Raw genomic sequence first — 11,360 nt, forward strand, 5'->3', positions numbered from 1 at the left:
ACACAGCCACATCCTGCACCCTGTGGAAATTAACCTCCCTATTGACAGGCGCAGGTGAGCGAACATACGCAATTACTACATACGTGCATCCCCCGGTACATGTGACAGAGGGGCCTTCAGGGACATGTTCCTCCTCATGTTGGGGTTGGACAGTGGGTTGCAGCAGGAGATGAAAGTGTTGATTTGTAGCCAAGACAGGCTTTGATGATGAAACCTCCACAGTGAAGCAGTAATTATTAGACTGTATTGCTCTCTGTGGTCTTCATCTCCTCCTATAATTACTACATAACATACTGTATAGTGGACCCTCAGTTAGCACTGTAATATTCTTTAAGACACGCTGCCGCAGGGACTTGAGCTCTGAAATGGGCTTGTAAAGACTAGAGCTAATGATTAATTTTCTCTCTCTTCTCCTCTTTGCTTTTTTTCTCATTTTCGCTCCCTTCCTTGTCATTCTGCCTTCCAACTGTCCCCCCCTTTATGCTCTCTCCTCCTCAATTCTTCATCTTAATTCTTTACGATGATCTACTTTTTGATCTTCTCTCTCCTCTCATCTCTTCCTGACCTCCCCTCTGCATCCCTCTACTCGTGCCCATCCCTCCTCCCTTAATTACTTTGTTTTTCTCGGCCCTTCCTTTCTTCTTCTTCCCTCTCCATCTTCCCTCTTTCTGCTTCCTGCATCATCTCCGGTTTTTTTTTCATTGTCATCAACTCTGCCCTTGTTTCATCTCCTCTCTCCCCTCCGACCCCTCATCTCCGCAGGTCCAGAGCACATCTTGGATGCCACATCAACAGTATGTTATGCAACCTACGGTATGTTTATGAACCCGCCTCTCCTTTTGATTTTGTGTGTGTGTGTGTGTGTGTGTGTGTGTGTGTGTGTGTGTGTGTGTGTGTGTGTGTGTGTGCGCGTGTGTGTGTGTGTGTGTGTGTGTGGGTGGAATGTCATCTTTTTTCCCGGTGGAGTCATTTTCTCCGTTTTCTGACACTTTTCGCTACATTCCTTCCTGCCTGTCATCTCTGTGTGTTGGCATATCTCTGTGTTTTACTCCTTGCACCATTCTTAGGATGCTAATCTCAAAAACAACTAAGATTGTTTGCATCGAGAGACATTTAAAAAGCTCAGTAAGTAAGGTGAATGTTAAATGAGCTGCCACGGGATTTATTTCAACAAAACTGCAGTCATCCATCGTAGAAACCAAAGGTCTCATCTGTGCCGTAATATTCCCTTTTTTTTTCATTATTATCACAAATATCACTGCAAATGATGGAGCATCGCAATAACCCCAGTAATACAAGGCACGCAGTTTCCTAGAACAGTATATGAGAACTCAGGTCAAACAAGGGGAAAAAAAATAAAACACATTTTCCTGCATTGGAGTCCTACCCTGCTGAATCAGCTTGAGAATAACCTCCTTAAAGCAGCTCCAAGAGTTCAGCGGAGCAGAATGGGAAATCCATAATAAAAGGTTGCTCCCTGCTGGTCTGAAATAAAACTGCAGGTACGAGGCAGACTAAACGTAATGACCACGCTGATCAGTAACTACTCATCATAACTACTGCGCTGTGATTCATGTGATACAAATGCAAAAAGTGTCGATGAAAAACACTGACACAACAAGATCGAGACATAAGACATAACACACCACAGTAATATAAAAATCAGTGCTGCGTGTCTGCTGGAGACCTCAACATGTGACCTGAAAGATTTCTGACTGTTTGTCCAAACACAAACAAACACAAACACACACACACACACACATACACACGGTCATAAACACCCACACATGTATTTACATGTACACTCATGTAATATTGACTGTGAGTGCAGGCGTTCAGTCAAACACTGTAAATCTACTGTCACCTACAGATTCCCTGTCTTCTTCTTCTCTCAGACTCTCTCACTCACGGACACACTCTTCAAGATTTCCTTTGCTGTGGACCAGGGATTGTACACAGATATAGTAACAGGAGGTTGAACGTTGAGCCTCCAAAGGTTTTCACTCTGAGCTCGGTATCAGCTGAGTCTCATCCTGTCTGTTGGACATACAGTGTCCTCGTGAACATACAGTATAAACTGTATGACTCCTCCAGACATGGGGCAGAGTCTTGTCCTTGAAGGGGTGCTATGTAACTTTTTTTTACCTTTATCGTTGTGCAGTAGGACCTAGAGACAGATGTTTGGCTTAAAATGTATACATAGGACTTTCACGTTCATCTACAAACTCATGTTCGGGAGGTTTAAGATTTGTAAACCCCTCACATTACCAGATTATCTGGGATGAACGACCAACCAATCAAGGTCCCAGGCCAGATTTCTTCTCCAATTGGGAAATGAGATTAATTGATTAATTCACTTGGCCTTAAACTCCTGTAGCCTGGCCTCAGCTTGGTGAACTGTTATGCCTTCCATCACATAGTCTGTCTCTGTTTCTTTATACATCTTTAAAAAAAAGAAGAAAAAAAAACAAAAGGTTGCATTGTACAATTATTGGAAGTGAGGTGAATTATTACCACGTCTGACAGGTGAAAGATCGCAGCAGTTATTCCCCGTTGATTGTTTCTCAGTAGATAAGAAAATGACAGGCAGGTTAAATTCCTGCTGCTGTACAATAACCTTGGAAGTTCTCTCAAAGTAGGTCACAGTTCCACTGGTACTGCTCTTTGTCGTTTTATGCAAACTATGAAAAAAAACAAAAAAACTATTAAACCTGCTTGTAAAACATGCGTTTAATTTTTATACCCTTTAATTACACACCTGTCCCAAAAGAAGGGTTCATATGAAGGGGAAAGAAATGAATGAGTGACTGAAAAAAAAATTTTATGTGGAAATTTTATGAAGCGAGGGAGTCAGTGGTTAGAAGAGTGCACAATCCATTGGGAATGTTAATAATCTTGGCCATGGCGGTTGGCAAAAGCCCTCGGACGTGCCACGTTATCTGGACAGTCGTGACATCCCACGGTGATGCATTCACCCACTCAGGATTCCTGGAATGAGGTTTTCTTTTAATAAGGTTCTCAAGAAAAAAAGAAAAAAAAAACAATGTTCGAGACAGATTTTATCATCTTTGTGAAAGTATTAATGAGTTTGTGTCCTGCCAACATCTGCAGACTATTTTACACCTGCAAAATTCAGTTCTGCGCCGTTAAAAATTGGCAGCTGTAGGGGGATGAAGGATGGCGGCAGCACAGATATGGTATATCAGCCATGCACTGAGGGATTCCAGCAAACGCTGTCACAACACAATAGTTAAACTAGCTCCAAATTCAATTGCTCCCCCTCTCTGTAGTTCTCTCTCTTCCTATCTGTCTTCCTCTTTGTGTCTATCTGCCAACTCCGAGAAACATTCTGTTGTCATGTCTGATTAAAATTACGTCTGTGAGAGAGGATAATACCCGTCTGTAAATGTGTTTTCAAACAAATGTCCTGTCTAATTATTTGGCAGACCGCTTGATATGACTTTGTAAGACTCGGGAGAAAGACGGCAAGAGATGGCGGAGGAGGGAGAAAAAGGGATTGGAGGGAGGGGAAAATAAATAAACAAATGAGACAAGTGTGTGTGTGATGTGTGTGTGTGTGTGTGTGTGTGTGTGTGTGACGACGAGAGGACAGGGGAAAGAGGCAGGCGCAGGGAAAGGGAGAGGAAAGAAGGGATTACAAAGAATAAATCGAGAACAAAGAAAAGAAAACAACTGCTGCAAAAGCATGTCTGGAGCTGTGCGCGCCTGTTCCCCAGCCTTGTCTCTGCATAGTCAAAATCCCTGTTAGACAACAAAGGCGAAGGCTAGTCATTGTATTTCCTGGATACAGAAGAGCCTGGCAAATTAAAGCTGCAACGGGTAGGGAGGCTGAGGGAGACACAGTGGCTTAATTCTGTTCCTATGGTAGCAGAAGTCTCCTCGCCGCCAAAACCAAAGTTACTGGCTGGTGACTTTGATTAACACCGTGCTCCAGTTGACACATTTAGGTTGACGCGCAACCTAACCTGCTAATCGCTTACCCCACTGTGCATAATCGTTTTTTAATTCTTATTCTTGGTACCAAACCTGGGAGTCGGCCACGCGTATCAAAAACACATAGATTCACAGACACACACCGTGGACACACAGTTACCGAAGAAGTTAACGACTCTAATTAAAAGGTTAAAATCACAGAGATAAAAACAACAAGTGCGTTGTTGGTTTTTTTTGTTTCCGCATACATGCAGTCACACAACTGTATTTGCACGCTCGCAGGCTCGGGCGTAAGTATGCACCCTCTCAAATTAATCCAGACACACACACACTCACGCAAGCACACCTATACACACAGTGGAGTGCCTTAAGGACTGTGTGTGTTTCCGAGCTTTGGTGGAATGCCCAGATTACTTGAACTCCCTGTCTTTACATCCTAATTAGCGAGAGGATGTCTTTGTGCATAATTACTCACAAATCCCCCTACAGGAAATGAATGCATTACCCTAACCATGCATAGCAAGGCAGACAAGGAAGGCGGCTGATTGGGGAGGGCTGCAGTGAGACATCCAAAGAATTGGCATTTCAGATTTTAGAGTTAAATTGCCATGTTATCATCATTTTGAGGAGACAAAGGGGGTGGAGAATTCGTCAGGAAAGCGAAGATCGGTACATATCTGAGCCTCCGAAAACTGCACAATACTTTGTCTTTCTTATAATGCTGGGATTTGTGTGCTGCGTGAGTCTGTGAAAAAATCCTGTGCATGCATGTCGGGGCATGTCAGAGTTTGCCAGTCCTCACGCTTCCACGTAGTCCCGCCAGATATGTGTCAAATAAATAAATAAATGATCCAGTTCACGACTTCACATCCGTCCACCAGCTCTGTTTGTGGTTTTCGCGATAAACGGATGTCATTATCGCTCTTACTGTGTATTTGATGCTGTGCGGTGCCTGCAGCATTCTGCTAGTCAGCTTCACTTCTCCACTGGAAAAAAAAAAAAAAACTAATAAAAAATGACAGCGAAAGAAGACGAGGAAAAGAGGAGGGAGAGACTGAGAGAAAGAAGGAGTTCAAAGTTGGGGGGGTGGGGGCGCACTCATTTATGGCTCACCCCAGGAAATGATGTCTGATACATGAAAACATTAACAGTAACACACACTCGCACAGCAGCTTGTGCAATAGAGTCCGTGCACTGCAGACACACACGCAGAGATAGCAAGTTTGACACTTGTACAGCCATATATCAGTGCAGACAATTAGTCACTGTGGGTTTTTCTTTTGCCGTTATGCTGCTTTCTCTCTGCGTTGAAGCCTGCTGTGAGATTGGATGAAGCGAGAGAAAGAGCGAGGGAGGATGAGAAATCATTAAACGAGAGAACGTATTATATAGACGGATGAAAAGCTCGGGTATTAGCTCGATTCTGGCTGCTAAATCTACCTGCCGGAGCCAAGGCTTTGTGCTGGTTAGTGGGCAGATCTGTTGATGATGCATCTGTGTGTGTGGATGCCTCCCAGTGTGTGTGTGTGTGTGTGTGTGTGTGTGTGTGTGTGTGTGTGTGTGTGTGTGTGTGTGTGTTTGCCTGTGTGTTTATTAGGTGAGTGTATGTGTGGAGAACGTGCCAGTCATTCACTTGTGGTGTTGAGGACAGTGTTGACAGAGCATTTCTGATAGCCAGCCGGCTGTGTTCTTCAAGCACATCTCCCTATGAAGACAGCAGACAGGAAGAAGAGCGCTCACCACTGTTAACAGCTCTGACAATCCCTGTCTGCACTGTGTGTGTGTGTGCGTGTGTGTGTGTGTTTGAAGCTTACAGACATAAGGACTCTTCACTTACAGATTCACAACTGTGAACAACTCCGACAGGACTGTATGTGCCTTCGAGAGGATCGCTTCAAACAGCTAGAACTTTCATTACTGTGTGTGTGTGTGTGTGTGTGTGTGTGTTTACCTGCGTGTAAGCTCGACAACTTAAGACGGCAGATATACAGCTGAGATTGCGCCTCAAATACCTACATTTAATACCCGTGCTCTTCTAACATCCTGTCTCAACATACAGCTACAAAAGGGCAGACTGCTCTCCGGCGCCGTGCCGACAGCCCATCCAGCGATGCTGTCCGTGCTCATGGGAAGTGTAGTTAAACAGCTATCACAGACGAGCAGCGTTTACCTGTGCAGGGATGTTGCCAGGTGTCTCAGCACACAGCGCGAGGAGTCTCCCATTAAATCTATACAGAGCTGTTGAGTCTGTAGCAGAGCTGTACTGGAAAAAGTAGAGCTCAGCGCATCAAGGTGTTAGGAGGCATCAAAGCCCTTCACATTGAAGAGATTTACAGTAAAAGCCTTGCTGCTCCGTTCAGAAGCGTGTTCTGTCAAGCCTGGCTGGCAAGACCGCTGACTGGCTGCACCGCAGCAAACTATTTGCAGCCGTCAAACTTAACTGGGTTAGAAGTCTTTCTACAGCTGATGTCGTTCCACTAGCTGCACGTGTTTAGAAAAAAGATGTTATTTAGCCGCACAGCCTAGAATAAAACTGTCCTTTCTCAGTGTTGCAGGAAAGACATGAAGTGAAATGTGGAAATTTGATGTCAGAGGATGAGAAGATTAAAACCAAAAGAAATCTTATTAGGATCTCAAAGTCTCAGGAAGGATGATCCATACCATTCATCCACACCATTTCTTACTTTACTCATTGGATCACTATTCCTAGCCACAAAATATAAAGCATATATAATCCTCAGTAAAACCACAAGTTAAATTTCTCATACTAAGCAAAAATGATAACATATTGATGAGGTGGATTTTAGCTATAGAGAAAGAAAGGCTAGCTGGTTTTCCTTGCTTCCTTTAGGCTAAGCTAAGCTAACCGGATAAAGCGATTTACTCATGTGGTTCTTCTAAATGTTATTGGACAAAATGGATCAAGTTCTGATAATGAGAGCAGTCATTTTGAGGGTGGCGTAATGCTGTTCTTACAATGTAAGCTCATTGGTAAAAGCGATGTCCTAAAGCAGGACCTGCTTTGTCTATTTTACTCTAAATGGGACCATAATTTCTGAAATGAACATCACATCGTGTTTAAAAGACTTGACTTGAAACTAATGATTGAGACCATATGCTCTTTAGGCAAATTTTTAAGGAGCTAATAAATCAACTGAGAAACACAATCATGTTGTCATAAGCTTATATGCAATTGGACTTCTTTTTTGAAACCAGTGCAATCCCCTCGTGTTGGCCATTAGAAAGAATGTGGGTTCGAGGCTTTTCGGCGTTGGCTTCACTTATTAGACGGGGAAAAGAGCGGAATGGAACTTTTCATCTGACTCTCGGCAAAGAGTGAATAAGGGTATTTCCCAAAACGACTCCTTTCAGCGTCTCCATCCCCTTCGGATCCCTCTTATCCGTCCTAGCTTACGTTGAGATTTAGTTTTAGTTTAGTTTGAGCATAAGGTCATTGCCTCTTTATCCTTCATCCTGCTCTGATTCCCTTTTCTCTTCTCCATGGCCTCTCATCGCCTCATTTCTCCAGATTCAGTTTTCTTTGCTCTGCCATCCCCTCAAATCCACCTTCTTGAGCCAAACTTCATAAACAGCGTTTTGTGTTTGTTTCACTGATCCCGTCAGTTGTTTGTCATATGATACTGGATGTAACACTTTGTTCAGCTTGCACAGCAATGTCTATAACCTGGCCAATCTCCTGTCCTTCCTTGCTGCCTGCCTCAGGGTGCAGTGATCACCCCAGCCGCGGCCATAGAGCCTAGTTTGTCTCTTCACCCCTCCAGTGTAATGGCTCCACTTACCCAGCAGATGAACCACCTGTCCCTGGGCACCACAGGCACAGTGAGTCTCAGCTCAGACCTCCTCCAAACTGTCATACTCTGCATGAGTGTTTATGTGTTTTTCTTTTGAATTAAAAGGATGTTCTGGCATAAATTTAATCCATGGTCTAACCTGCAGCAGCTTGCTCGTGGGGAAGCCCTGATGAGTCGATTACCGAGTGAAGGAGAGTTCCAGCTCAAGGATGAAAATGTATGATTATTACTCCATGGAAATGCAATCAAAGTTCATATGTGTCTCGCCTACCAGTTTATAAGAGTTATTCTCGAGAGCTGACAGGGAAAAGAACGGAATTGAGCATTTCTAACTGCACTCTGTAATCGACTTGTCAGGGCTTCCCCACATCGAGCAAGCTGCTGCAGGAGAGTGGTGAGTTGTGTTGTATTTTTTAACTATGTGCTGGGACCCTATTTGTATTGTTGCTGAAGTTTGGTGCTGTTCTGAGCATTACTTGTGAGTGGCTTTTTGATGGCAGTTTCTTGGTGTAGGCATAGACTGCACTGCACTGTGTATTGTTATCATGCGGTGTTTACTAAGGTTGCTAAGACTACATAAGCTAGAGGTCGGCAGACTTGATCTCTTGAGGGAAGGGTCTTACTCAGTGTCTTGGTGTGTTAGACCATAGATTAAATTTACGCCGGAATATCGCTTTAATACATGCTATCTGATTAGACAGTAGAGATTTCAGTAATTTAAATGATCTTACAGCAAAAACCCCACACACACGGAAATGCTCTTTTCTGTGCGCAGTGACCCTGAGACCGCTGCAAACTGTTATGTAATGTCAGACGGCACTTTTAACCCAGACATCGTAGAAGACATATTGTTTGTGCCTGTATTATAACAGTGTCTGTGCCACTCCCTCTCTCTGCAGTACATGCCTGCTGCAGCCGCTGCTCCTATGCAAGGAACCTACATTCCCCAGTACACTGCAGTGCCTGCCTCTGCCATCACAGTGGAAGTAAGGACAAAAAGTAGTTCTTTATTGACTTCACACAGCAGTATATTCACAGGGCTGGCTTGGCTTGTATATCGACTTGAAGAATATCTTGTGTTGTGCCTTTCAGATGAATTAGATGCTGGTAAACGATGGTGTAGTTCTGAACGGCTATGCCATCATTAATTGAGCACCAAACAAGTTCCAGATATTCTGTGACACCTCCACATTGGCCATTTATTTATTACTACTGGGAGGATTTCAGGTTCTAAGCCTAGATAATATCAGAATAATCGATCGCCACTAATTGGACTCACTTCCCCCAAAAAAACTTTTATTGAATTCTAGAACAAGCACCAGCAGTATATCTGAGTCTGCAGGACGGAGTTTAATGCTTCGCTTCTGATCAATAAAGAGTGAATTTTGGCTCTGCTAAACTTTTTTTGGACGTTCTCGGTTTTTTCAGGGCTCTGTGGATACAGAAAAAGTCTTCAGTTCACCTCACTTTTCTGTGACCGAAAGGTTAAAATGAAACCTTCTCACACTTTGTGTAACTGTGTTTGTGGTGTCAGGGCGTGGTGACAGACCCTTCTCCACAGACAGCTGCCCCCTCCTCGCAGGACGCCAGCGGGCAGCAGCCTTTATCAGTGGAGAGCACAGGAGATCATGCCACAGCCTACTCTTACCAGCAGTCAAAGTGAGTGTTCAGAATAGACATCTGGGTATTTGCACTTATCCTGGGACTGCACTGAAAAGTTTGTTTTAGTTTTTTACCACTGTTGCATGAATCGATGAAAACAGCGGTGGCAGTTCTGTTGAAAGAGGATGCTGAGTAGAAAGGAGGATGGATGCCTGTGTCGGATGCTGAACAGTTTTCAAAGAGGAAATCAGTTTTGATAGATTCCTTAATGGAAATTATAATTTGGTGCTTGCATTTAGTGGCACTACAGTTATCTCATGATGTTCCACCTTTGTGGGGATTGAATTTTAGATGTGTATCACTTGCCATTTTCAGATTGAAGCTCCAGGAACACAGTGTACTTGTCCATGTAAACTATTTAAGTATCTCGACGGAATAGAAGAACAGAGGACTGGAAACTTTTGGGAAAAGATAGCCTGGCTCATCAGCTCAGGAACACACCAGTCCAAACAGCCCTCATTGTACCACAGCTTCTCACTTGAACGAAGCGTTCAAGATGCTGGTTGGCAGATTGAGTGAGCCAGGCTAGCCAGTTCCCTCTGCTCCCTGTCTTTACGCTAAGCTAAGCCAACCTGCTGCTGGCTGCAGCTGAGAAATCAATCTTGTCTTTCCCAAAATGTCAAACTCATCATTTGTAAATGTCCTTCCACAGAGTTTGCTAAGGTTGTGATTTGAAAGTTGAACAAATCATATTCAGCAACCACAACTGTAAATATCAGGTGAACTGAATAACATGAATCATTTCGTTACAGCACAGTTTTCTTCTGGGAAACCTTTGGTCCTGGTATTCAGCACTCCCTGGTGGCAGTGATTGCGAAATGATCAACGTTATTCATTTCACCTGTTTGTCTTTTTACTGTTGTGGATGATATGTGTATAATTAGCTACATACAACTGTAGTGTATAACCGTTGTGCTGACAAAATATGAAGCCAGCAGCTGTGTTGTTGTTTTGGCCACAAAATCATTCAAACTTTGCTCGTAAAATGATCCCCGCTGACTTCTTTCTTCTCTCTCCAGCTGTTTATTTGTGCTGTTTTCTACCTCCTAGATAAGCTGCTGGTGGTTTCCTTTACACAAAGTTGTCGTGCCTCAGTCACCATATTTTTTTCTCCACTGACTTGTTTTTCTGTCTCCTCTAGATAACACGATTGGTAGGAATCATCGCTGCATTGCCTTCAGAAGGACTGCACTGAGGCGCATGAGACACGGAGAGAATCAAAATGAAACAGGGACAAAAAAAAAAAAAAAAAAAAAAAAGACGCGATATGGGCAACACTGAGGGGAGAATGCTTCCACTGTGCACAGGCACCAAATAAATGACAAAATGAAGAAAAAAAAGATTATATTTCTTACCTGGTTGAACCAAGAAAAGAGAAATGATGGTTTGCTGTACTCGAGGACAATGAAATCAAACACAGTCTGCAACTTTGAGTTTATCATTTCTCACTGTGAGACTGGACTTTGCCTCCAAAGGAAAAAGAGAAGAATCTAAACTCAACCAACAAGCTGTACAGAAAAAAAAGAACATTTGAATGTGCAGGTAGATTTTCAGACTTTTTTATTAAAAAAAAAAAAAGGAAGGAAGCAAAGTCTAAGGAGAAAAAAACAGATTGTCTTCCTTTGATATTAAGCTACATTATTTTCATTCTTTTTATTATTTGAGTAGTTTTTCTAGGATATCAATGTTTTCGTAAATCTTTATTGCCTTAATTTTCTCAAACTTTGGGAAAACAGTTTCCATAGTGTTGAATTATTGAAAAAAAAAAAAAAAACAAGACTGAGTGGTTGGGTGATTTGAGAGGTTCCTCAGAGTTCCTCAGAGATGAAATCTACAAAACTATCTGTACAGGAAAAAAAAAAAAAAAAAAAGGTTGTATTTGTATGACAATGATTTTAAATTATGTGGTGCAGTGCAGCTGTTGGTCGGTAG

At 42.9% G+C, this 11,360-nt stretch overlaps 1 protein-coding gene across 2 annotated transcripts in view; it reads left to right on the forward strand.

Moving 5' to 3' along the window:
- Nucleotides 1-11,299, forward strand: part of LOC119006498 (RNA-binding motif, single-stranded-interacting protein 3-like) — a 132,580-nt gene extending 121,281 nt beyond the window's left edge. The window contains exons 10-14 of one of the 2 annotated variants that reach the window (XM_037075253.1): nucleotides 763-813; nucleotides 7,678-7,794; nucleotides 8,666-8,752; nucleotides 9,301-9,425; nucleotides 10,570-11,299. In XM_037075253.1, coding sequence (XP_036931148.1) covers nucleotides 763-813; nucleotides 7,678-7,794; nucleotides 8,666-8,752; nucleotides 9,301-9,425; nucleotides 10,570-10,573 — 384 coding nt within the window. In that variant the 3' untranslated portion in view covers nucleotides 10,574-11,299. The remainder of the gene's footprint in view (nucleotides 1-762; nucleotides 814-7,677; nucleotides 7,795-8,665; nucleotides 8,753-9,300; nucleotides 9,426-10,569) is intronic. The other variant, XM_037075254.1, reaches the window with a different exon arrangement.
- The last annotated feature ends 61 nt before the right edge of the window (nucleotides 11,300-11,360 follow it).

Source organism: Acanthopagrus latus, chromosome 17 (assembly GCF_904848185.1).
Source record: "Acanthopagrus latus isolate v.2019 chromosome 17, fAcaLat1.1, whole genome shotgun sequence".
In the NCBI taxonomy this organism is placed as follows: Eukaryota; Metazoa; Chordata; class Actinopteri; order Spariformes; family Sparidae; genus Acanthopagrus; species Acanthopagrus latus.